The sequence below is a fragment of the Xiphophorus couchianus genome, chromosome 20 (assembly GCF_001444195.1).
Source record: "Xiphophorus couchianus chromosome 20, X_couchianus-1.0, whole genome shotgun sequence".
NCBI lineage: Eukaryota > Metazoa > Chordata > Actinopteri > Cyprinodontiformes > Poeciliidae > Xiphophorus > Xiphophorus couchianus.
The window spans coordinates 28226288-28254048 of record NC_040247.1 but is presented as its reverse complement, the minus strand read 5'-3'; the positions used below and the strand labels follow the sequence as shown (position 1 = coordinate 28254048).

Genomic DNA, 27761 nt, shown 5'->3' with positions numbered 1-27761 from the left:
TGTGTTAATCTCGGGTCATTAAACCTGCTCTTTTAACTCTGTGCAGGGTCATAAGAGAGGTGGGGAGAGCTCTGTGCGGCCAGTCTCAGGCAGTTTAGGAGTGATAGCTCTGTGGAATGCACCAGGCGGCTGATAAGACTCGTTATCATGTCTGGGATAGAATATTTTGTAAGCTGCATGTTTCTGAACTCAGAAACTGCCATGTGTTTCTGATTTCATAAACTAGTTTGAAAGCAGTCTGGAAGGAAGAGAGCGAGGGAATAGACTCAGTCCCACGGCCTTGAGCAACATCTCAAGGCTGTGAAAGTATCAGGCGTTGCCTACGTGCAGCAGTAGCCCATCACCACGTGTCCAAGTAACATTATCCTTCTGATTATTAGCTGTCAAATCTTGATAAAAATCCTAACTTAATCTGGCTGTAGTTCTCCACTTCCCCTTCTTGACTACAGGAAGCCACTAGGCTCTCGTGTTGACTTCTGGGTTATTATTCTCTTGTTAGACTCTATTCTCTCTTAGGTGCATGTTAAGCTCTTCAAAAATACGTCATATTTCTGGTTTTGTCTTCCCTAAGAGCAGCGTACTTCTTATTTTAAGGTCAAAAACACAAACGAGATATATATATAAATAAATAAATGCATAGTGCAGAGATACACCCTTTAAATGGTACATAAGGTGAACCCCAAGCTGTATATCACACAACAGATGTTTCCGTGGATTGCTCATCTTTTGGCACACTTAACCTGATCGCCAATTCTCTACAAACAAATCCTGGTCAGACAGATCCGCCGTTCCAGGTCCATCTCCACAAGAAATTATTCTGTCCCTCGTCACAGCATCAGCTGAAGTCTCGGTTGGGGAAAATCATAGGGGCCACAAGGGTCCAAATGTAAAGGGCCAAACACAACCAGCTCGAGGAGACCTTTACCCACACTGTTGGCCACTTGCTTGTTATGGTGTAGTCTGCGTCTGGGCTGTGAAATGGAGAATCACACACAAAGAAATAAGTTTTCTAATGAGACATTTCTACAACAGGTGAACAAATTGTCCCCAATGAAAACTTTAAAGTCGAGCTAAATGTTTAAGAGTGCAGGGGTCACTGACCTGTACCAGTTGGTGAGTGTCATCATTATGTAGAGGGAAGCTAAGAAGAGCATGAAGTGGAAGAAAGAGTAGCTGTACTGGACCATGTCTTGCTCGTTGTCCACCGCCCGCCTGGGCCCCCTGGGGCCCTCCAACATGTCGCTGCCGCTGCTGCTGGACCCCTGAATGAGGACAGTCGACTGCTTGGAGGCCATGGTCAACTTGTTCACCTGATTCGTGTTGGAGGAGCGTATGCTGCGGACAAGAGATATCGGTGACGATCGGTATATATCGTATATATACGAAATATTTCACATGACCACGATTATTTGTAACATAACGGCACGACGACGTATTATGTTCCAGTTTTCTCGTAGATTGTTCGCGTTGTTTGGTGTCAAACTGCCACACAGCCAAATAAGGTGCTTAAGGTGCGTGGACACAATAAATTATGATAACAGTGAAACTGAGATTATTATTTTTTTTTAATTTCCTCTATTTAACCCATTGAGAGCTGGATCTCATTTTCAAAAGGGACCTGGGCAGAAATATGCAACACACGACAACCTGGTCACACCAAAGCAAAAGTTTAAAACAAACTACGAAACAGTTTAAAAGCAACAACATTGATTGATACACATTCTTAATAGCAATTTGTTTGCTGCAGAGGTGAGATATTGTCATATTTTCCTTAAAAAACAACAACCTAAAGTAACCTCAACAGGCCTAACCTAACCAAACAGGCCAGGACAGAAAACAGCTATATAATATATATAACTTCATCAGTTTCTATAACCTCTGTGTCTAATGTTTTTATGTCTACAGTCATTTGAGTCCAAAACAGGCCAATCAAAATCTTCATGCAAGTATGGAAAATGAGAAGTGAGTCTGGGCAGATGTTTGATTTTCTAGACTGCTCTTTATTTCACATTTCAAGGGATAAAATGAATCATTTCTGGATAGCAAATGTTTTGTTTGTTTTACTTCGATTTAGATTTCCTTCACCTTCTTATTTGTCACAAAGTTTTTAGGCGATCTGTCCAGTCCGCCCAGCTTCATAAATTGTACTGAGTGACGTTTACAAAACTAAACTTCCTACATCGACAAACCAGGAAGTCAGATTTCATCCAGACTTACTCAGGACACAATATGCTTTTTGGTTCACAGTTAAGCTGATTTTCCCCAATCTGGACAAGTACAGCTTTCTATCCTTAACAGGAAGATTAATAACCCCTTGGCAAATTCTCATGGAAATGAATTGGTTTAAATTTTTATTTTTTTACCTTGAGTAAAGAATGCACAGAACGAATATGATCAGCCCCACGATGCTCTGGGCATCCCACCACTGTAAGTAGGGGGACGTCTGATCAGGTTCCTCGGCTCCGATGATCACCACGGCCGTCTGGTTTTCTGTTTCCGGGGGCCAAACTGTGGGAGCAGTGATCTGCTGGAAGATGCTGAGCAGATTGGGGTTGCATTCTCGATCTGTACACAGCAACACAAAAATGTTCAGCCTGCACCAAGAAGAGGAAACTGCTAAAGCAAAAACAATCGTTGAAAGATATTTCTTGGGAGGATTTAAGCAAAGTGGAAATCAGTGGTTCCAATACTGATGACAATCCAAATCCTGCCAAGCAAGTATTAATAAAAACCATGGAAATGCTTCATGAGTTTCAGTCACATGACTTTAAATGAGGCACAAAGGTGACGCGATTCGAGATGGAGTGCGGGAAGTAAGATGTTGCATTTTAGGTCCAGATTCAATACAAGGATGATATTTATAAACGGCTAGCAATCAAATTATTCAAATTACGAAGCTAGCAGTTTAACAGTTGTGTATGGAGTGAAAATAGTGTCAAAAAGATTTGTGCGTGTGTAAAACGATTTGTGCGTGCGTAAAACGATTTGTGCGTGCGTAAAACGATTTGTGCGTGCGTAACAGGATTTGTGCGTGCGTAAAAAGATTTGTGCGTGCGTAACAGGATTTGTGCGTGCGTAAAAAGATTTGTGCGTGCGTAACAGGATTTGTAAACCTTAAAAATAAAATACATGTTGAAAAAGTACACACAAATCACCTGGTACGCACACACAAAACTGCAGTTACACACAAATCCGGTTACGAGTGCACAACTATTTTTGAGACTCATTTCACGCCTCGGTGGAAGCTCCAAGATTTGTGTGTAGATGGTGCGTTTACATGCTAGTAAAAGCTGGGACATCTGAGTTTTCTTCGGAACTGTTTCTTTTTTCCACAGTTCAATACATATTTCTCTCTTTACTTGTCTCGTGGCTTAGACATATTTTTGTGAGAGAAAAATACATATGTCATTACACCCACGTCTACTTTTTAATACTATAAGATTGTTTATATATGAATCCGCATTTGGGACCTATTCAACTGTAATTACTTGGGTAAAAAATTCAACCACTAGGTGGCGGAAGTTTATTCCGCTCTGACTGGGAAAAGCCTTCATTCAAACTGAGAGAAGAAACAAGAGAATGGCGGGTCAGCCGAGTGATCATGTTCGTGGTTTACCGTCCGAAGTTAGTGGATGTTAAAATTTGCACGTTTTCCTGACCGTTGTAATGCGTATTTTTTAGATTATTTCAGATTAAGTTTTACTTTTCAAGTAGTTCGACCCAAAGTTCTCGCCCTTCTATAGCAATAGCTCATGTCTACGTTAACTAAGCTACTATTAGTCCTCGATTAGCATCGGTCCAGTTTAAAACAAAATCTTCCTGGCCCATTACAGCCATGTCTATGTTTATCACCATGCTCAGCTATTTTTATGATGCCGACAATAATGTAGGCTTAGGTGACGTCTTTTATTATTTGAAGGATTCATCCCAGTTCTCCTCACTAATTGTAGTTTTTGATTTAAATTTTTTTTTAGTTCTGCTACAGACTTATGTTTCGTCTATCACCTGTATATTTTATATCTTACTGTAATCACTTAAGATTTACTCTTCTCTACATTTCTTCCTGGAATATGATGGTCATTGCTTTCGTACCAGAAATAAATACGTAGAACATCTCTTAACAAATGTACAAATGTATTCTATGCCATACATATACATCTGCACCGTTTTTTTATATTAGATTCATGCAGATCATCAATATTTCAAATTTTGAAAATATAACCTCATCCAACACTGAAGCCTTTGTAAGCAGCTGAATATAAGTGTAGTAACTCGGCTGAATCTTTAAAATATTAATATTTCTGTTACTTCATTATGAGCAAACCACATTTCTCATTACTTCCATGTGATGACTTACATTTTTGGACAGATAATATGTTAAGTTGTGCTTCACATTAACTAAATTGTAATTGTAGCCATCTAGTGAAATTATATTTCTATTGTCCCCAAAAAGTGCTAATAATGTATGTGTTTTCCACATTTCAGTCAGTGTTCAATTTTTCACTTTATAAATTGCATAGTTGAAAAAGGACATATACAAATTAAATATGGAATATTTTATTAATTATCTGCCAGATAATTAATAAAATATAATTATAATAAATTATAATAAAAGACGTCACCTAAGCCTACATTATTGTCGGCATCATAAAAATAGCTGAGCATGGTGATAAACGTAGACATGGCTGTAATGGGCCAGGAAGATTCTGTTTTAAACTGGACCGATGCTAATCGAGGGCTAATAGTAGCTTAGCTAACGTAGACATGAGCTATTGCTATAGAAGGGCGAGAACTTTGGGTCGAACTACTTGAAACGTAAAACGTAATCTGAAATAATCTAAAAAATACGCATTACAACGGTCAGGAAAACATGCAAATTTTAACATCCACTAACTTCGGACGGTAAACCACGAACATGATCACTCGGCTGACCCGCCATTCTCTTGTTTCTTCTCTCAGTTTGAATGAAGGCTTTTCCCAGTCAGAGCGGAATAAACTTCCGCCACCTAGTGGTTGAATTTTTTACCCAAGTAATTACAGTTGAATAGGTCCCAAATGCGGATTCATATATAAACAATCTTATAGTATTAAAAAGTAGACGTGGGTGTAATGACATATGTATTTTTCTCTCACAAAAATATGTCTAAGCCACGAGACAAGTAAAGAGAGAAATATGTATTGAACTGTGGAAAAAAGAAACAGTTCCGAAGAAAACTCAGATGTCCCAGCTTTTACTAGCATGTAAACGCACCATCTACACACAAATCTTGGAGCTTCCACCGAGGCGTGAAATGAGTCTCAAAAATAGTTGTGCACTCGTAACCGGATTTGTGTGTAACTGCAGTTTTGTGTGTGCGTACCAGGTGATTTGTGTGTACTTTTTCAACATGTATTTTATTTTTAAGGTTTACAAATCCTGTTACGCACGCACAAATCTTTTTACGCACGCACAAATCCTGTTACGCACGCACAAATCTTTTTACACACGCACAAATCTTTTTACACACGCACAAATCGTTTTACGCACGCACAAATCGTTTTACACACGCACAAATCTTTTTACACACGCACAAATCTTTTTACACACGCACAAATCCTGTTACGCACGCACAAATCTTTTTACGCACGCACAAATCCTGTTACGCACGCACAAATCATTTTACGCACACACAAATCTTTTTGACACTATTTTCACTCCATAGTTGTGGCTATAACGTGAACAAAACGGGGTTACGTTTATGGAGGTATTTATGGTGCAAAAGTATTTATGCCTCATAACTGTGAAGTTGAAGTCTGAAAGAAAATTTTATCGGAACTTTGAAGAGATTTTTCCCAGTCTTTCACAAACACTGAACAACGGTTACGCTTCTCCAGAACAAGTGGACACAATTTATTTTTGAGTCACACGTTGAGAAAAAATATTGCACTTACAGTTTTGCCCCAAGTGATTCAAAACAAATGGTGCAAAACAAAACCACGTGCCTGTGAGCGAGGACAGGCAAACACAAACGGGACCTGGGAGTTCAAATCTAACCAAGATAAAACACTAAGCACAAGAAGTAAATATGAATAAAAATAATCTAAGTGTTAAAAAAAAACTAACAGACTGAACTAAAACAGAACAGAAACTAGAACATTTCTGAAGAAATTTAAACGGGGCCTGAAAAATTTGCCCATCCGTTGGAACCCAGCGTTCCGATGCTAAAATTTAGCATGAAGTAATGAGCTACAATGTACTCGATAGCATGTGGAGAGTCACAAGCATGTGGAGTAACATGGACTTACACCACTCAGTATGTTAAAATTAGCGTATAAGTTAAATTAGCCAAACTGCTAATATTAGCCTACATTCTGGCAGTGGCATGTGCTAAACATGGCTAACAAACAAAATAGCTAAACAGCTTATTTTAGGGAAAGGATACTGCTAATGAGGGCTGTAGCTACATTAGCAATGTTTGTGCTAATGCACTGCCTTCTGATTTTTATATTTGAAAAGGAAAAATTACGTTAACTTTGTGGCACTTGGCTACCAGAAAACGCCCTTGTCTCTTAGCAACAGATTTACAACAAAAACTGTTATCGTTCAAACAACATAAGATTTCGTCTGCTCTTTTGAAATACTATAACTTACACTACATACTACTTAACCAGAATTGTGCAGTCGGTGAATTTGGCAGAAAAGTGAAAATGTTCTTTGATTTTCTTTTTTGTCATTGATGATAAATAAATTATAAAACAAGACATTCAACAAAAAGTAAAAATCTGATTTATACTTTATGGCAGTTCGTTGCCAGAAAAAAACCCTCATCTCTTAATTGATATTATTATTGTTTATAAAACATAAGCTCTTTTGAAATACAGCTTATCTGCTTAGACACATGGAGTCTACAGTTGGTAAATTTTACAAAAGTAAAAATCAGATATTTACTTCGTGGCACTTGGATACCAGAAAAGGCGCTCATCTCTTTGCAGCAGATTTACAACAAATATTGTTATTGTTCAAAAAACATAAGATTTCTTCTGCTCTTTTGAAATAACTATTTATCTTAACAGAATTGTGCATTTGGCAGAAAAGTGATTTTTTTTTTTGTCATTGATGATAAATTATAAACAAAACAAATCACTGAACAACTGATATGCCTGTACACACTGCTGTAAATACCATCCTGTCTGAGTTCGTCACAAGATGCATGCAAAAGTGATAAAACTAAATAACAATAAGACCTTAAGGAACATGGCCATATTTTTCTAAAAGCAACAACTTTGAACCTGAACAGTCTGCTGAAATGCCTCCTATGCTTTGCTACGGCAGGTCCCAACAAGGTTGATCTGATCAAAATAAGAATAATATGGAGAACAGATAGCAAATAAATCAAAACTATAAACCCAACACAACTCAATTGTGACACATGCTTTCTGTAAAATTCAAGAAATAGTGTCAGCTTTGTTAAAGTCTAGAATCTATAAATCAATATCTGGAGCCATCTCCTTGCCAAATAAAACATGTATATAAATATATATATTCTCACCAGGCTCATTCGTCATAGCAGACCAGGTCAAGAACACTGTGTACAGGGTGATGAAAGATGACTGTAGTAGTCCTGAATGTGGCTGAAATTCCTGTGAATACAAATGGAAAGAATATGAATCTATTAATCTTGCACTTGCTAGACAGGTTGCATGTGTTTGCTTTTTGTTTGAAAAACTAAAAAAGTGTTAAAAAATGTGATTAAAAAAATTAAATACAAGACAAAGCGTTGACTTTGGACTGCTTCGCAAGATTGGCACCCACTTTGTTGAGGGGCCCCAGATGGACTTGTAGTTTACATTTATGATATAATATCTCTTGTTTTTTCCTAAAGCCTCGTTATTACAAAATCTGTTATTTTTATTATGAGACTGTGCAACAGTCAAAGAGGATCCTGCTCAAAAACATCACAAGTCACAACTGGCCCTGGAGCCAGTGATTTTGGGAATGACCCAAAGCCTTCAGGCCCAACCGGCTCCAACCGAAGGTACAAGTAAACAAGTCCAAATGTTCGGTTCTAGCGTGTATTAACGCACAGTATTCCTTACATCGTCTCCCAGCATCAGAGCCTCTTCGAAGTGTCTGGTTAAATTGAATTGTTTTTTCTCGGGAATGTATCCACATCAATGGGGAATGTCAATTTTTGGAGAACTTAATGGACCACTGCTTCAGCAAAGTCCGCCAGTATCAAGAGGGATGGCCATTTGAGCCCCACCCCAAAGTCCATTAACCAGTCCATTAACCATATAGACTGGTTAATATGGTTAACCAGTCCACAGTTAACCATATTGTAATTTTGCATTATGCTGACTAAGGACATAATTATTACATACATTTTAATGTTTCTAATTATTTAAGTAAGGATGCAATATTTAAATTTTGTTTGTACATTTTAAGAACCTCCTCTATCAGGGCTTCAGTGATACTGAAATATGTTTGACGAGGCCCAAATCTCTTGTACCTGCACTTTGCGTAGCACAGAAACAACAGAGGCCACGACGCACAGCATCACATTGAAGCTGATGAAGAACTTGTTGATGAAGCAAGCATCAGGCTTGGCGTAGAAGATGAAGCACAATACAGCCGCAGTAAACGCAGTGACGTAGTTAAGGGTCATGACGGCCAGCAAAGCTAAAAACAGACAGCACAAAACAAATTATGTGGCGGAAACAATTTACGTCTTTGAAAAGACACTATTAAACACATAGTTGCAGTTGTAGACACAGACCTGTGTACCAGCCCCTGGAATTGCCTTTCTCCATATTTTCCGCCCAAGACTCATTCCATGAGTGAGCAAAGTCCACCAGCAGCACCAGTTGGATGAGAATGAAAAAGAAAGCTCCTCCAGAGCCTATGACAAACAACACTGCAACAACACAAAGCCACACAGGTCATTCAGTTACTCCTCTGACAGACGCTGTAATGAGCAAAAATATAAAGGTCTTACTGTAGGTGAAAGGCCCATCTGGAATATAAAAGGCACCAACTGTACTTGCCACCAAGGCAACAAACTTATAAAACCAGTATCTGAAAATAAATATGATGAGTTTCAGTTAGATAATAAGACAGTTATAATTGTGTGATAAATTCACCAAAATCAAAGCTGTGCTCTCACCATCCCTGTTTATTCCACTTTAATCAAACTCTAGTTTGTTTGTCTTGAAAGTTCGGTTCATTTGGGGAGGTACGAAAGTACAATCGGACTTCAAAAATATAAAACTCTTGTCTGCCTACAAACCTAGGTCTGGGTTCAGCTGAAAGTGAATGTGAATGTCAAGGGAACCAGAGAGCCATCCAAGAGCAGGAAGTGAACTACTGCGCCGGGCATTCTGGGTAAATACAACCAAAACAAAAGCACAACTCTATAGGTTTTCAAAGGGTTTAGTTCAGTAGACACAGTACGGTGTGAAAACACACCAGCTGAAAATTTAACAAATGTTGCAATTTTAGTTCCCAATTGAACCAAATCTACGGACTATCAGGCATGAAAACAACCTAAGCTTGATTTGTTTTTGTTTTTTTGACACACTGCATCTGATATTGCTGATTGATTCATACAAAGCCTATCTGTATTTGTGAATTCACCAGATCTTATAATGAGAAATATTTTGTCCTAGAGCAAAACTAAACCATGCGCACACACACACTCATACCTAAGAAAAATTGTTATGAATCCCAAGTGTGGAAATTTGAAATAGGCAAGGACCTGTTCCCTGTTGCAGAAACATTTCATGCTGTTACCAGATGATGGAACCAAATCCTTCCATGTTAGCCTGTGTGTCTGTTCTTAACCTTCAGCCAGTCAAGGCTTAATGATCATCTATACTGAACCTTTTTCTACTTCAGATTTGAAGATGTTTCTCTTGAGTATTCTCTTGTATGTTTTAATTTCTCCAGCTAGGAATAGATTAGAGGACAAGTAAACTTTCTAAACTATTATCTTAACATTATTTGACGACACAGTTTTGAGGAACTCAGCAGCACAGAACTGTGGCACCCCAACAGTTCATGGAGAACATGCAATGTCACATGACCCAAGGCAAAGTGGATAAAAGCCATGCCATATTGGGCTGTGAAAAGCTGAAAAATATTGAAACTTGACAAACATCCATAATCTCACTTCTATAGTAACATCCATGCATCCGTCTAAGGCAGAGGGTGCCCAAAGTGGGTCCTCGAGGGCCGGCATCCTGCACGTTTTAGTTCTCTCCCTGGTGGTAGTAACAACCTTTTCACCATGTCAATGTTCTTCTTAGGCCTTCTAACGAGCCATCATTGGATCTAGGTGCGTTAAACCAGGGAGAGAACTAAAACATGCAGGATGCCGGCCCTCGAGGACCCACTTTGGGCATCCCCCAAGTCTAAGGACTGCTTTCCTTGCAATGTCACAAGGGGAGTGGTTCCTAATACAAGGCGGAAATATCTTAAACAAGTCAAAAGTCCATGAGAGGAGAGGGAAACAGACACAAAAGACAGACAACCATAGACTCACATACTCACACCTAAGGACAATGTAGAGGCCATTTCACCATTATTGGACTGGGGGAGGAGAGAACCCACCATTTATTATATTGTCATTTGTAGACTGATAGTAAAATACCTATACCTTGAATCCATAGTGTTTGAGAACCAAGATTTTAGAGCCTTGGAGCATTCTCTTCTTGACATGGAATCCCACAGAGATATTTCACAGACAAAGACGTCCCAAAGCTCAAAAGTAAGTTCCAGAATCTCTAAACGCAGATAGGACAGCTCTAATGTGATGCATTGACTTTTTTTCCCCTGAACCAGTGTCACTAAAATTAAAAAAGACTCAAACAGTCTTCCTTACTAAATAAGTTGTGTACCAATCTTGCCATGTTTCTTCTTTAGCTTTCAAAGCTCATAGCAACTGCATTTACAATTTAATTCTTTATTTCGCCTTTTTTTTTTCTTTTTTTTTTGAATAATGTAAGAGGTGCTGGATGATTCCAGCCCCTGTGAGGCTAACCTGAGGATTTGTTGTTTGTTTCACGATAGGCTAAATATTCCTGCCACTATTTCAGTCCTTACCCATTGTGTATGGAAGCACGAGGGTCTCTGCTGGTCTTGATGTTAAGTGTAAAAATGGAGAAGCTCAGGAACCACATGCTCATGCCGAAGCAGAAGCGGTACACTGCTTTGTAGCCCACCAACATCTCACACTTCAAGTATGCCTGATGGGCTGGAATAAAGAAGCCTTCCGTGTCATCACAGAAGCCTGGAACCTGACAAAAAAAAAAGAGGAACAATCTGAGCATTGCACTTCACATTTAAACAAGACTGACACCTGACCCTACACAGTATCTAAAACTAATTTAGGTCTTGCCAGCGGTTTCCTTAAATAGATAAATTCAGAGGAACAATAACAGTGGACATGCGCCTGGTTCAGTACTTGTAGATTCACCTATTCATTGTTTTTTTTTTGTGTGGAACGTAACTCTATTATTAGCTAAAAAATCCACGGATTCTTCATAAATATTCCAAAGAAAAGGCAGCTTGGGAAGCTGAAAAACCTGGGTGCCATGCTGCTTGAAATGCTATTGGGTGGCGTCTGCAAAGCAGCTCACCCAGAGCAGCATTTAGTTTCGTTGACACTCTGAAACCCTTAGAGGTAGAGATAAGGAAGATGGGGCTAAGAAGGTTTGCACTGTGAATATTAAAGCACCTTAAGTTGTACTTGGTGTTTGAACAGTTAGAATAATTCTAAGCATTCTTTTTTCTTTTTTTTCTCCCCTCTAGGGTGTCTTTTTTGGCCTCTAGTGTCCCTTATATGAAAGTAGGCTGACAGGAAAGGGGGAAGGAGAAAGGGGAAGACATGCGGCAAATATCGCCGGAAATGTCGCTGGGTCCGGGAGTCGAACCTCCAAACATGGGTCGCGTTATCTCCTACGTCACCATGGCACGCCCAGTTCTAAGCATTCTTAGAGAAAATCTTCAGTATTTGCAGATTACAGCTATTCGCGCACGGTTGTGTTCTCTTAACACTTACGAATACTCTGGATCCATTGTGTGGAAATTTAGTATATTTTCTGCAGTCTACCTATCTTTGTGGAGGTGGGGGCGGGGGGTTGTCACCTTTTTATTCAGAAACATAACCACTCCGTCTACGCTGTGATTGCATAATTTATTCGTACCCTTCTGAGTTGCTGCTCCATTCCTGGTGAGAGCATTATGCAGGCAACAATGGTACCCAACAACAGGATGGAAGCGTAGATGATTCTGGTCACTGTGGAGTTCCTGCTGCTTGGACAGCAGCCGCAAACTGGACACGTAGCATTGCTGCACATCTGGGGAAACAAACGAATTGTACCGAATAGAAAGGAGCCTAGAAGTTGCGGGTAAATGTGGTTATCTGTAATGTACAAATAATTTTTTTATAAGGACAGGAGGACTCTCTACATGTGTCTGAAGACAGATTTGTTTAATTTCTAGGAACCACAATTTCCCTTCCTAAACAAGTGTGCATCCTGACCCTCAATGTCACTCAGTTTAAACTGACAGATGCAACTCAAGGGATAAAAGGAATGGCTCTCTCAAAAATTCCTCCACCTAAATAATGAGAAAACCGAATGGATTTTATTCAAAAGTAATGTAACTATTTCACCCAGTCTAGGTCTTTTACCCCGGATCCTTCCCACTGAGATTATAGGGGGTCCTTCCTAATGATATAAGATTAGGAGTGAAACTTTACCGTAGATTAAAACTCGGCAGACCAGAGGATGATTGTTGTGAAAACATTTTTTTTTTCATCGGCATCTACTTTCTAAAGTACAATTTTGCAATCAATGTCTTTTAGTCTACTCATTCATTTAAATTTTTTGAAGTCGTTGGAGTTCATGCAATTCCACGGGACTATCTCGAAATTATTTACTTGAGATATATGACAATTGTGGTGGGAGAAGAAAACTTTGTTTTATTTACTGGGGTAGCGGGACCCGATAAAAGATTTCTGAGAAGTTGTTATCGTTTTTTTAACTTACTGAATCCGCTCTGTCCAAGGACATACAGTAGGTGCAAGCCGGAGATGTGGAAAGAAAACTAAGTTCCTTTGTTTTTTCTCTGATGGGAAAATCCTCAAGGAGGGAAGCTGATGGAAAATTCCATACTAACATGACCAATTGACTATATTTCCCTTGGCCACGTAAGCAAAATACAGAAATGTTTGTTTTTTTAAGTTTCATTCTCTGGGTTTGATCTTCCAAGAATCTCATTGTTTTTCTTTTACTCTGATTTTCTAAATGAAATATCTAAAGATAAACGCGCATTTCTTTGATTGACTCAGTGTTTTGCTATTATTTAATAAGAACATTTTACTACACCATTTAAAAGGGTGGCTTCTCAATATCGTTTGTAATTTCTTATTGAAAAAGGTTCAAACATCACCTGCGCGAATATATCGCCTACTGCCATTTGTTGGACTGGGAAAATCTTGCATATCGCCCAACCTTAATGCCTGCTGCATTTGGGTCCACCACCAATACACGAACCAGCCAGCTGGACCCTGCAGGCCAATTATCTTTGGAAGATTTCTCTGTTTTAAGAGTCACTGTCAGAGAATATATTGACACAGTGACCAAGCCCTGATGTCCATGGCGTTGAAAGTTGCATCAGACAAAAGCACTTGCTTACATTGGGAACAGAGACAGGATGTTTAATCCAGACGATGCTCATATTAAAACAAAGTTGAAACACAACTAAATCTGTGCCTCTGTTGCTGCAAATAACTTAAAAGTAGATACTCATTTTTGTGCGTCTGTCGGCATCATGTCAATAAATACCAGGTACAACTGACAGATTTATACCAGGCAGATAGCACAACTTAGCAGCCAACAAACATACAGTATGTTCTGCACATGGATTTTTATTTTTTCAATGCAGCAACAGCTGAGCGGAGTCGAAGGAAGGCACCAGAGGATTGTCAACATGTTAATACCCCTGGCAGGTAAACAAAGTCAGTTTAATCTTCTTACGAAGTGGGCCATGGCAATTTAAAGGAGATCACAGGACACACCCAAACAACCATGACAGAACCAGAAAGACATTTTTGGAAGATAGTTAATCCCTCTCTGACCACAAAGCAAGAAACTCCTTCACTGTGGACAACTCAGCACAGAGAGCTACTGCTATTATATTAGGTTGTTCAGTAATCTAGAGTACTAAGACTTCCTCTTTTTGCTATTATTATCATTAGCTTGAATATTTGCTATGGATACAATGAGTTGCTTTGATCTATAGCTGTAATTTTTGAAGAATGTTGTTAAAGAATTATAGAAAAAAATAGATTAAGCTATATGGAAATTCTGGACTGTGACCTACACTTATGTAAGGTTCTCTGTGTTAGATCTAGTGCCTCCGCATCTCCAGTTGTTCTCAATGGACTATTGAATTACTCAGTTTATCATATGCCTTGGCACTGAAACATAATCACGCTGGCCAAAAAGTCTCAGACAAAAACATTTGCTTTTCATTTGTCACATGAAAGTCCACGTAAGGAGATGATGGTACATTAAAAAAGAAAAGAAAAAGCTGCATATTTAACAGTGAAAATTGACAGGAAACGACTCTAAACTAGAAAACAATTTAAAACTGTTGATAAATTAAACAGTCGTTTGTACATTTTGCATTTATTTTATAGGTTGCCTTCGTGTTCATTTGATTTTTATTTTTAAATAATATTTTCCTTAAGTTAAAACATTTTCTTTTACAGTAAAACACTGACTCCAGCACCATTGCTAACCATAAAAATCCCCAATGCCATCTAAGAGGAAAGAAAGAAAATGTGTGAATACTCACACAGCTTGTGAAGGTGAAGATCCCCTGGAGAGCCCCCATAACCGGCGTGCTCCGTTACAGCAGCCTTGTCCCAGTCACATTCTCACTCTGCCTCGCAGGAAGGTTTTCCTTTGAGCCGTGGACTGAAGCTGCTCCAGTCGGCTGTCGGGTCCGACTCTGAAACGCTGCAGTTCAGTTTGATTGGCTTGTGGGTTAAACACCTCATCTGCTTAGAGCGTCGCGCTGCCGTAGGTGTCCTGAGACCTGCTGACTCGTGGAAAAGCAATTTCAGCTTTTCATCAAAACAAAAGTAGGCGATCAACTATTAAGAGTCTCGTTAAAACCGACTGATATGAAAAGCTTGTTTCGTGACATGTTTCTCAGCCACGTTGCCCAGCCCTAAGACATTACACTGCCACTTCATCCACCTGCTACTCCACAAGTGCATAAATGTTTTTCTTTTGAAATGTTTTATAGGCCTATTCATATTTTCTTTTATTATTATTTTTTTCATCACTACATCAAAATATTTTCCTAGCCTGTAAACCTTTTTACTTTCAATAGCAAAAGTGATTCTGATAACTCTTGTTCTTTCTTTCACTGTACCGACTTCCTGCACTTTTGGATTTATTTTGAAATTCTGGTTTGAACTTTCATGGCTGAGATCTTCGAGTCATCCTGCATCCTGAACCCGTTTCAAAACCAGTGGACACCGTGCTTTTCGGGGACGCCCTCCCACTGTCCCCACACTGCCCCGACTCTTAGGAAACAACTAAAGGTATTTTTTAAATTAGTTTTTTTTTTTTTTTGCTTTTGTTAATCACTTTGTGATCTATGTGTGTGTGTGTGAAAGGTGCTATAGAAATACATTTTTACTTTCTTATGCTACTTACTTGAGGTCATGTTATCATTAGTGATCGATGTGGGGGAACAAAATGTCACATTTACTGTCATACATAAGCGCACATATGAAAGATTCCTTGCTAATATTTATAAATTAGCTCCACAAATCTGTGATTTTGACTGTATATATATATAAAAAAAAGACTAACTATTGAAGGGAGTAATTAAAATTAAAAGACGTTCATTATTATTTAATTTTATTTGTTGAATGCAGAAATAGCTATTTATTAATATTTTAACTATTTAATGTGATTTATAACACATTGTGGTACAACTGGCCATTGAGAACATTCATACTGATCTGACCCGGTCCGGGCCAGACCCCGAGAGCAAAATGAGGGGGCGTCACTATGGGAAACCTGGTCATATTGTGTGGAAGTCTAAGACTTTGTGTAAACGACTGCTTTAACATTTTCTCAACTTGTTCAATTTTGCTCAGGATGTGACGTCCAACATCACTTAGTTCTGCTATTAATCCAAGTTAGGTCAGTTCATTTTGATGATGATACTGAAACCACTAAGATTTATTCCAGTCACATTTTTTTTTCTCCGTTTATGCCTCCAATCATTTCTCCATAATCATAGCAACGTTCATCTTCTGCGCATGTGGACATAGAAGTGTCATTGCGGCAGTACGATCAAGACAATAAAAAGACAATAAATTGGAATTGAACACCAAGACCTGCTGTGTAACGGAAGCTTTATAACCTAAAGGCAATTTAGAGACATCACAACAGTGAACCTAACTAAGAGATGCATTTTTTACCTGAACCAAAATTAAGAATTTCCACCATTTTTGAACAATAAAAGTATTAACAGAATGAGCTTTGATAGCATTACCTCTTTTCTGTTCATTATCTCTCTCTCTCTCTATATATATATATATACAGTATATATATATATAAAGGATTTTTAATCACACAAAGTGTATAGACAGTAATACAAAATACAACTGTGTGCAAAAGTAATAATGTTTAATTCAAATAAAACCATGCAACAGGTGACAGTCACCCTGATTAGGCTCTACCCCATTACAAAATAAACATCCAAAGCCGTACGTCGTCTTCAGTGAGCGTTCGCTGAACGACGGAAAGAAGAGACAATTCCATGGAATACACAGGGAAAAAAATAAACAAAAACAACAAAGCTGAACAAAAACGTTCTCCAGTGGTGATCCTCACAGAAACGCCCCCCACACCCCCCTTCAAAGCCCCCATTTGGCCCTCTTCCCAGTGGTTGCTAACAATTAGCACAAAGCACTATGAGACATATGGCACAGAAGTTTGGCACAAAAAAAAAAAAAAGAAAGAAAAACAACAAGTTAAAACAAAGCAGCAACACTCTGATACACAACGTCAAGAAGATGTTCATCTCCTTGTATTGGACATGCTTAGTTGAAGAAAGGTCCCGAGAAGTTTACACCAGGAAGAAACGGGAACGATTGGAAATGTGAAGGTAACTTATGCGAAGTGGTAAATCGTCTGGGGGTTTTTTTGGGGGGGGGAGTTTTCGTTTTTGCTGGGGATCATTTGCAGCAGATTGTGGTTCGTCATGCACAAAATGTCAACAGCCTCACATGATCCCAGAATACGCCGATACATTCCGTCAGACCATTTGATAGGTAGCGATTTGGATGCAAAGAGGAAAAAAATAAAAGCTGACTAAGACTTTTGTTTCTTTTATTTTTATACCGCTGGCCAGCGTGACAGACGGCTGGGCAGCGGGTGAGGCGGCTGGGTCCTCCGGGCAACGGAAGGCTCTGAAAGGAAGAAGTTGGGGCTGACAGTCTTGGATAACATGATGGTTGAACACCTTCAGAGAGAGAGTGTGTGCATATATATATATCTGTATATGTGTGTGAGTGAGAGTGTTGACAGTAGCAGCAGCTTCAGTTGCTGTAGACCTGACCCTCAGGCGGCTGGGAGAGCCTGCTGTTCTCTTTCATCATCATGTGCTGCCTGAGCTCCTGCAGCACCATCTTGATGTTGTAGGAGTTCTTCCACCGGGACAGCGCCGACACAGACTTTAGGTCCACCTGAGGAAAGAAACGCTCCCTTCGTTTCATCTGTCTTACTTCAGCGTCAAATATATGTTACAACTCAATTTACTTGGGGTTTGTTGTTACAACTGATTTCGCGGAAATTTCATTTAATTTCCATTAAATTGAAATGAAAAACCATCATGTCTTGACTTTTCAAAAAAATAAAAAGAATGATGGTTTTGTTTGGTGTTGTTCATGTTTTTAAATACTCTTTGTTTACTTATTTAGTTCTTTCTTTTTAAATACATGCAACTGGGGATGCACAATATTGAATTTTTGGTCGATATGCCAATATACTAAAACTCATTTGGCCAATAACCGATACCAATACTGATATTTTTTCTTATACTTACTTACTGAAACTATATGGCTTTTCTATACAGCATTATTTTTGCATGTGACACCAAATGCAAAAGCTAAAAAGGAAGCTGAAAACGATGCCACACTTTCAATTTGCATTATATTTAATGACAAATTTATTCATGACATCTGCTCTCTCCAAGAAAATGACAACACTCAAGCAGCGCAAATTTGTAAATCTTCACAAAACTAAACTGAACCTGCTCACAAGCACATCAGTCGTGGATTAATACTTAACAGTTTCTCATGACGTTGTGCTGTGCTGCCGATATCGTCATTGGTTTGTCATACAAACAACTCTTTTTACACCAGTGAGTTATTTTGGCAGAATGACCTATGTTCGATATTAAAATTTACAGCCAATATTGTCCAATGCCGATAATATTGTGCCTGCCGACATGCAACACCTTACAAATGAGGGAAGACGTGCTTTTCCATTACTGAAAGCCTTTCAAATAAGTAACTTTTCACAAAACACTATCCGTAAGTCACATGGGCTAGCATAGAAGATCATTATGCAATCAGAAAAGCAAAAATGTGTGAAAAAAAAAAGACACTCACCGCACCAGTTGAACTGTTAACACCAGTCAAGTTGATTTTGTTAACAAAGCGGACCATAGGCGGGTACTCTGGGTATCTGTGACCACAGTCTACTTTCAGACTGTATATTCTGCCTTCATAAACAGTCTGAAATGAAAACAGGCAATAAAAAAAAAAGTACACATGTATAAAACGGGGAGAAAAACCCCCGACAGGAACCTCTGACTGGGTCCAGCTTTGCTTTGGACCGCGTTCAAAGGCTTCTGGTGTCAGACGCCTTTGAACTTAAGAGTCTCATTCCTGACATTAAGACTCAGAGTTGCCAAAACGTGATCACACTTATATGTTGGTTCTTCACGTGATTATTCACAAAGTTTCACGCCATAGCATGGTCCAGCAGAGCAAAAAATGAGAGAGGGCAGGAATTTCTATAGTTGGGTTTCTACCAGAACCAGCCTGAACTTTTGTTCCCCAAAGTTATTTTCAGGAACCTTCGGTGCAGGGACGGTGAAAATGTTTCTGATTGGTCCACTGCTTAGATTTTCAGCCAAGTGGGGTCAGCTGATACAAGTTACAAGTTCACTAGCATTAAGTTTATGTCCAGACAAAAATGTGCTGGCAGCCAAAAACCATTAGGTGTGGTCACTCTGGAGCTACGGCGTTGGTTTGATCACCTATTTATTCAGAGCTAAAACACTTTGTTCCATTCTAAAAACGTGTTCTGTGTGTGTGTGTGTGCCGGGAGGGGGCTCACCTTAGCAGGGCCGATAATCATGCCGTTCCAGTGAGTTAGCATCATGTCGTCATCATCAGCAAGGCCCCAGCTCACCGTACCGTCTCCACCACCTTTCTGACCTTCTTCCAGCTCCTCCAGCAGCCGAAAGCTGCGAGGAACAACAACGCCTTTTATACGCACACACACACACAGTGAGAGAAAAAGAAACACATTGAAAAATAAATACATCACTACTTTTCAACCCCAGTCCTTGATACACACAAACCTGCATGTTTTCGATGTTTTGTTTTACAACTTCAGCACACCTGATAAAAATTGATGGCTGTACCGCAATCATCTGAGTCAGGCGTGTCAAAGCAGAAAAACTTCTAAAACATGAACGTAAAACGATAAACACTGGCTTACACAAACAAGTCGTCGATGAAGAGAAACGTTTCTGTAGATAATACCTGCAGGTGACGCCTTTTCAGAGCCTTTAGAGAAGGAAGCTACGTTTGTCTCAAACCACAGCTGCACAATGTGTTGAAAATACATCACTTTACCGCCAGTGTCCACACTAATACCAATATTGAATAATAATGTTTGAACCACATGATGTTCTGATGTTATATAGTCCTAGTCTCAACTAGTGGTTTCCACCTTTCCTTCCTTTACTGAGGAACTATGTATAAAATGAGGCACGTTTACTAGGCTCAAAAAATACAAAGAGAAAGTAACACAAATCCTCATGTTTCAAATGTTATGTTTGTGTGGCTTATTTTCTGGTTTTCCATTTTATTTTAATACATCTTCGATGTGTTTTAATGTCAGAGAGCAGAATAGCTGAAAACATTTTTAATATATGCTAATCCGATGTAACCGCGGTCTAAAAGTGTTACTTGGTGCTGTGTGTGGATAGAGATGTACTCGTCTTTATTCACAAAAGACTTCCCCGTTTTCTTTTTTACTTTTTAAGTTCATAACTTTTCAATTAGAACGCCACAGATTCGGCGACTCATTAAAACCATATCTCTATTATTATTATTATTATTATTGTTATCTTCTTCCTTGTTTGACGGGTTTGCACCAGACATGTTCTTCCTGGTTGAGCTTTAATAGACTTCCTTCGTTTAATGGTGAGTGCGCCCTCTGCTGGCAAGGACATAAGCTGCACAGGTGGTAGAATTTAATAAATATTTTAAACACGAAGAGGTACACAGACGTATCTAAACCGCAACAGAGGCTCAATGTTTATACAGACTTTCAAGTTGTCCAACTGGGAGAAACAAAAGTTTTAACTCAGGTACTGATATTGTTAGAGCTTTAAAAAGCATAAAGTTTTACGAGGATTTATCAGGAATGTCGTGGCTCCAGTAAGCTCATCTCAGAGGAGCCCATTGATGCAGCTGCCGCCTCAGATAACAGGGGGCGTCACCACTAAGAGACCACATAAGCCGCAAAAATCTCTGGCTCATGCCGGCCCTGATTTAAACGGTGGAATATTTCAGCCTTCCCCCCGAGCGCTTAGATAGACCAGGACAATGAGTCTAACGGAGCTATGAAACAGCTGCTGAAACCCGGGACCGGTTCGACCTGCTAGCTAGCTAAAGCACCCTTGGTGACAGCATCCTGCCACATTCAATCACGAAGGAAATCTAACTTAAGGGCTGCTGGACTCTTAACAAAGCCGATAACCAATGAAGAGATAACCGGCGCGCGTTATAAACTGCACCGGGGAGGAAAATATTTGCCAACGTACTATTAAAAACTGTCGGTAAAGACAGAAAGAATGACTACCTGATCCGGCGGCGGCCGCCATATTTGTCACTGTGCCGTGATAGCGCGCACGTACAATGCTCGTTCCCGCTTACGTTATACCCCGTGCTTGTTTTGACTTTATTGGCGGTTGGCAAGTTAATGTAAATGCATTATCGCAAGGACGGGACTACTGGGGTAACAGTTGCTCAACTAACATAACGCCTTGCAACTCTATTGATTTGCCACCCTCGCTAGTGACTGAATTCAGGAAATAGTTTAGGCAAATTAGACATTAAGAACGTGAACTTCTTTTTTTCCGATAACATTGAATGCAACTCGATGTAACCTGACTCCTGCCGGGGACGTTCTGAGTGTAGCGGGAAGCGCGAGAGGAGCTGCGAGGACAGAAGGCAGCAAGCTGAGTGAAGCTGATATTTACTGATACCACTGAATTGGACATCACGTGACCTATAGTGCGCCCAACATGCGCTCCCGCTATGCATTGATTCGGGATTCGGGTCAGGCAAAAAAAAAAAAATCTAAAAGAAGGATGCAATGATTTGTTATTAGTTGTCAACACTACGACAGCTAGATAACAAAGGTCCAAGACTATCACATTTCACAGGTCAGTAAAATGGGAAGTAGGTCAGTTATTCTACAACATGACTTTGAAATCTGTAACATGTACCTGTCCTGTGCAGCACAGTTCCGTGTTGCGGTTCAGTTAAAATAACACACACCTACTGTACACTCCGACAGATCAATTAAACGTCTGAACACAAATGTTACAAAATGGTAACGGACTGAACGCTCCGGTTTTGGTGTCGTTACGTCCGTCTTTCGTTTTGCATTGATTGGAAACATGTTTGTGTTTATTCGGTGTTCATTCCTCCCGAGGCGCTTGAACGCCTGTCTGTTGCCATGACAACATGTCTGCGTGGAGCAAAACCTAAAATAGAGCGAGGAAACGCAGAACAGAAGTGGTTTTACGTTCTTTTACACTCGTCTTTCGGCAGGTTATAAAGAACTGGGAGCTTTATAACCAGCTCCCAGTTCTACACACTGTCTTCCTGTATTTCTTCAAACTTTCCCTTTTGATAAAACTTACAGTTAGACTGGCGTTGAGCAATTTGTGTTGTTGTACTGCCATGTTCTTATGCTACCGGAGGACAAACTCACCACTTTTCTCTCATTTTTCTTTTTCTACTCCTCTCCAATTTGCGTTATTTGCTGTTATTTCAACTGTTAACTTTTTGTTTTCTCTCACCTGGTCTGGTGATCTGATTGGCTGTGAGTCCATCCCGGAGGACATCGGCTGAGGTAATGCTGCCATCACCTTAATTGTTCTCCCTCTCTTGCTTATAACTTTTTATTTTCATGAACATCAAAAAATAATCCAAAGTTAGTATTTCTTCAAATACTAACTTAATTTGAAGAAATCTTTTCTTTTCTTCAAAACTATTCAATCTATTTTGAATAATTAATTGAGCATCCTGTACTGTTTGATAACGAGGATCCATTGGAATATATGATTGAATGGAAATGATTTTTTTTTGTAAAGTGCCTTGTGGCGACATTTGTTCTGAATTGGTGCTACATAAATAAACTGAATTGAATTGAATGGGTACATTCATTGTTCTACTTGCTTAACTCAACTTCTTGCCCAACATGTCCTGGGACCTCAAAGTCTTGTTAATGAGGTATTATTCCAAAGTAAAAAAAATGGTTTTCATTTGGTAAATTTGATTTAATCTTGAATTTAGTCTTAAGTTTCCAAATTTACTTAGAGAAATTAGCCTTATATGGAAAGCCAATGCATACCTGGAACATTTCAAAACCATCTGGAGATATTTCATCATTTTAGCAACACAGTTCTCAGGTAGAAATTTCTGTCTGAACTGATATCCGAGGACAGAGTAGTTATGCCACAGTTATGCACTGTAATGTTTCAAGACTTTACACATAGTTTGTTACCATGAGTTGGATGTGACTACTTCAGATGCTGCATTTCTTCTATAAGTCCATTGTTGAGAGAGTCGTCTCTTCTGCCATCATCTGTTGTGGGGAGAAGCAACCTGATAGAGAAGGCTGGTTCTGTTCTGATTCTGGTTCTGTTCTGGGGACGACTCAGGATTCTCTGGAGATGATGACGCAAAATTAATAAAATTATGGACAACCTTGACCATCCTCTTCTTGAGTCTGTCTTAGAAAAACAGAGTGCTGTAATACAGACCACTACAGAAGATCTTTCCTTCTAATAGCCATCACTATCTACAATAACTTTAAAAAATTTTTTGAATTAATATGAGCTACAACAAAAAAAATTTCCCCTTGGGATCAATAAAGTATATTTGAATCTGGATTTGAATTATAACTGTATAATTTGCAGTTATAATTCAAATCCAGGTTTTATCCAGGTGTTATTAGTAAGTTATTGTTAGTTATTACTAGGCTATTAGTCAAAATCCTTCAGATGTCAGAGTCAGGTGTTGGAAAATATTAATATAACCACCTCACATTTTATTTTTTATATTCAACCTGCTACCAACCTTGCAAATACAAGCAGGAACAGACGATGGCGGCAGGTTAGAGGTGACCACTTGAATCACTCTCCTTCTCAGACTCGTGTTTGACAGAGTTTTGTCCGTGGTTATGAGACAACAAGGCAGAGGAAAGAGGTTCCCCTCTGCTCCACACCTCCCCCCATGCACGCTCCCATCCCTCTGGAAGCCAGCCTCCTGACCCTCCATCCCCCATCACATCCAATCACCGGCCGGCCTCTCTCTTTGCTGAGCGCTTGACGATGAATGGCTCAGTGTTTTTCACAGGGATGTGAATGCAGAGCGTTGCCCTCTGACAGACAGGCTCACTCATTCACACTCCGTTTTTTACTTTCTCCAACTTCTCCCTGCCACCCTGCTATGAATGCTTGCTTTCCCCCTCCACCCCTCCTCCCTCTTGTTTCCCAGAATCACCGTTTCTAGACTGCTGTGTGAATTCAGAGTAAAAATAAAAAGCTTTGACTAAGATATGCATTACCCCGCCGTGGTGTTTATTGTTCTCGTTCATTTGGACCTTGCAACCTTTACAATCTAAAGGTTACGGGCTTAGAGACATTCTACACAAATAAAATGTATTTAGGAAATTTCTTGTAATTTTTAAAGAACCAACATTTTGTTTCTATTTTTAGGATTCAAAATAAAGAGAAATATAAAAAAGGATAGTTAATTAGAAAAAAAAAAATCACATAGATGCCAACCTAATGACAAGAAAAACAGATATGAAAACGTACTACTGGCATTTTTAGTGTCATTCTTTGCGAACAGTTAGTTCAAATATTGCAGTTAAATATTTTTCATAAAAAGCATTTGTTACTATATCTGTAAATAATTAACTGGTTACTTTTACGTTTTAATCAAAGTAATTCAGAGCCATTGTGGAAGGTCCAAAGAGCCACAGGCGGTGGATCCCTGATCTACACTCATCCTTTGCTACATTTGTCCAAACAATCTTGACTGGGAGGTCAAACCATGGCCCAGTAATCAGATGCATGTTCCCAGTCGGCCACTAGGGGGAAGCCGCTTCAGCCAGTTCTCCACCACCATCTGCTGCTGCATTTCACTATTTCATATTGAACCTCTGTGAGAGCGCATACATGATGCTGTTATGTTTTTTTTTAAGCTGCTGCTTGAAAACCTTTCAGTGTGGTGAAAAATGACTCTAAGGTAAAGATGATCAAACTTATTCGCAGAGTTGGAAAGTAACTAGTTACATTTACTCAATTAGATTTACCTGAGTAACTTTTGTGGGGGGAAAAAAGAAGAGTATTTTTAGGAGTATTCTTTTACCACGCTGTACTTTTTACTTTGACTTGAGTAATTTTATTTGAAGTATTGGTACATTTGCTTAAGTAAAATTTCTGGATTCTTTAATGATGAACAAACATGTTTTAACCAAAAATTCACCAGACACAGACACACAGCTGCAGTTTTTGTTAAAATTTCATACGTTTTTTTTATTTTTATTGAAAGACACTGATTTGGAAAGCTTGTCTTTTGCCTGATTTTGCTGTTTTTTGTTAATATATGAATTATTGTCATTTATATTCTTAAAATACCAAAATTTCCACTTAGCTTTATATTTTTGGTCCGTCCAATTAATGTATTTTATACATATTAAATGATTGATAATTTGATCCATTATTCAGTATTTGAGTAGACTCTTTACCAAATGCTTTTTTACTCTTACTAGAGTAATTTCTTGGATAGATACTTTTTACACTTACTTCAGCAATAATATGTTGGCCTAGTGCTACTCTTACTTGAGTAAAAATTTCTGTACTCTGCTCACAGGTGCTTATTCGATTTAACACCTTCAATGTTAAACCACAGGAACGGAACATCTTTCTTCCAAGTGATCAATATGATAATGTTGTTAATATCACCATTGTTACCTGTTTTTATTGTTATTTCGATATTAGATTATATTTACAAACCGGGCTGAATCTGCAGCAAACAACTTTTTCTGATAATAGTCTTTGTTCTGGTTCTGAAAAAGTATCTCTTAATTTGTTTTGCTAGCAGTACGGGTAATATTTCTTTCCCCTGGGATGAATTTAGTAGCAGCTTGTTGTAGGGAATCCCACGGGTACCTGAAGGCACCATTGTCCCTTCCCCTCAGCTTGCCCGTCCCCCTTTTGACGCCGGTGGAAATCTGGGCAACTCGGAGCGACTCCGAGCATTTCAGGCACCATTCACCGGCTGCGGTAGGGGGTCGAAGCTTGCTGGTAGGGGGAGCCGGAGGGAGCCCGCTTCACTTCGTCAGACTTTCCTCTAAGCGCTACACAGAGAAGGAAAGCGGGTGTTTTCTTCATGAAGCGCTTTGGTGTGTGAAGCACAGAAAGTGGTTGGTGTTGGACCCGGACTCTGGGATATTCTGTTGTTACGTCGTGGGGGGCGGGGAGGGGGGAAAACCCCGCTGCTGGTCTCTGCACAGAGCTGCAGCCACACTGGACAGTTTGAAGGAAACTACTGGAACTCGACCTGAGCTGGAATAAAGACGCATTATTAGTGAGGAGAAAGTTGAACTCAGAGTAAGGTGAGTGGCTGTGTGTGTGTGTGTGTGCGTGTGTGTGCGTGTGTGTGTGTGTGTGTGTGTTGAATTAACCCCGCGCTTCTCTCAACTGTGTATTTTAGGCATCAATTAACAAAACAACCTTCTGTGTTTTCCCACTTGTTTCCCAGCATGAACCACTTGCTGTTTTTTTTATTATTTTTTTAATATATTTTCGTTGAAGATGTTGGCCTTTCTTTGGTTTGTGTTTTTACAGCAGAACGTCTGCTAAGCACCCAATGCAGGGCCGGTGCTAGCCAGTTGGGTGCCCAAAGCGCAAATGCTTTGTGGTGCTGCTCATGTGGAACCATTTGGTGGTGGAAAAATAAAAGACTTAAAGTGGTATTAAAACGAGGAAACAAATAAAGTCTACTGAATGAACCGTAGCAATGGGGAGTGTGACACAGAAGTAGGACCCATCCTGTATAGTGATGTTAGAATATGACTTATTTTTGTTCTGATTTCACGTGTTTGATGCAAATCATCAAAACCCAACAAACAGGTCTGAGTTTACTACCACAGGGAGGATAGATGAATCTTTTCCTCAAATAAATATGTTACTTTTGTATATCAATATGCTTTACATACTTTAATTTTTAATATGTTGTAATTAAAGTCAAGTTTATTAGTATGGAGCATTTTACGCAACATGGTAATTCAAAGTGCTTTACATGGTAAAAACACAAATCAATAAATAAGCAAAACAGAAACGTTACATTACAGTGGCAGAAAAAGCTGAAATAATGAAAAAGTAATAAAACGTTGTTATCCAGATCAGAATTAATCAACGCCCCACTTATCATTAATCAGATATTAATAATCTTTGTTTTTAAGGGTCTCTTCATAGACATCATCATATAGGCTGTTGTAAGCATGATACATGGAGTAGACGGTTGTGAGTCCTACAATAACAGGCAGTTATTTTGGGTTAGTGCTAGCCTAGATGCTATCATTACTATTTCAGCTAGTTTTAGCTTTTTAGCTAATTATAGCTTTCACATGAGATTTCTTCACCCTGCATGGGGTATTTTCCTGTTGGTCAACTTGCTAATGCTAGCCTAGATGCTATCATTAGTATGTCAGCTTGCTTTAGCGTTGTAGCTCACTTTAATTTATAAACTGCTGGGACATTAAAACACGGCTATTAAAGAAAAATATGTTGTGCCTAAAGAAGAATTCCATCTGTCATTTAAATTCTGATGCTAAAAATCACAAATTTGTATGAATCTGTAGCTCCAGTTGGGGGCCACACAAAATGGTTCCAAGAGCCACGAGTGGTCCTCGGACCACACTTTGGAAACCTCTGAATTAGATCATTGTTTCATTTTAAGACACATTATTATTATTATTTGTTGCTATTTTGATAGGGAAAATATCATATTTCAATCACAAACAATACTTTTCAACTGAATGAAAAGAACCACGACATGTCTGTCACCTAACCACTAAAAGTCAGAAGTCAGGTAGTTTTAAAAAATGGGTTTTTTTGAAAATAAAGCAATTTTTTGTGA

The 27761-nt window shown here is 39.1% G+C and overlaps 3 protein-coding genes and 1 long non-coding RNA gene across 8 annotated transcripts in view; 2 read left to right on the top strand and 2 right to left on the bottom strand.

Moving 5' to 3' along the window:
• Positions 1-528: 528 nt before the first annotated feature.
• serinc3 (serine incorporator 3) lies at positions 529-15272 on the bottom strand. Its single transcript, XM_028003883.1, has 10 exons — positions 14843-15272; positions 12184-12336; positions 11081-11274; positions 8976-9055; positions 8757-8894; positions 8490-8659; positions 7530-7620; positions 2364-2565; positions 1102-1335; positions 529-971 (listed from the first exon to the last, which is right to left on the bottom strand). The coding sequence occupies exons 1-10, from the start codon at positions 14879-14881 to the stop codon at positions 836-838; spliced, it is 1437 nt and encodes a 478-aa protein (XP_027859684.1). The 5' UTR covers positions 14882-15272; the 3' UTR covers positions 529-835.
• Positions 15273-15935: 663 nt separating this feature from the next.
• LOC114135961 (uncharacterized) lies at positions 15936-16849 on the top strand. Its single transcript, XR_003593707.1, has 2 exons — positions 15936-16171; positions 16206-16849. It is a non-coding gene; the product is annotated as an uncharacterized LOC114135961 (long non-coding RNA).
• Positions 16850-17230: 381 nt separating this feature from the next.
• On the bottom strand, positions 17231-21320 carry LOC114135960 (ubiquitin-conjugating enzyme E2 variant 1-like). The gene is made up of 4 exons (XM_028003685.1): positions 21178-21320; positions 19420-19568; positions 18687-18812; positions 17231-17759 (listed from the first exon to the last, which is right to left on the bottom strand). The coding sequence occupies exons 1-4, from the start codon at positions 21197-21199 to the stop codon at positions 17613-17615; spliced, it is 444 nt and encodes a 147-aa protein (XP_027859486.1). The 5' UTR covers positions 21200-21320; the 3' UTR covers positions 17231-17612.
• Positions 21321-25841: 4521 nt separating this feature from the next.
• Positions 25842-27761, top strand: part of LOC114135658 (plexin-B1-like) — a 71668-nt gene continuing 69748 nt past the window's right edge. For 2 of the 5 annotated variants that reach the window (XM_028003129.1, XM_028003126.1), the window contains exon 1: positions 25842-26235. The gene's annotated coding sequence lies outside the window, so the exon portion shown is untranslated. The remainder of the gene's footprint in view (positions 26236-27761) is intronic. The other 3 variants (XM_028003128.1, XM_028003127.1, XM_028003130.1) reach the window with 3 other exon arrangements.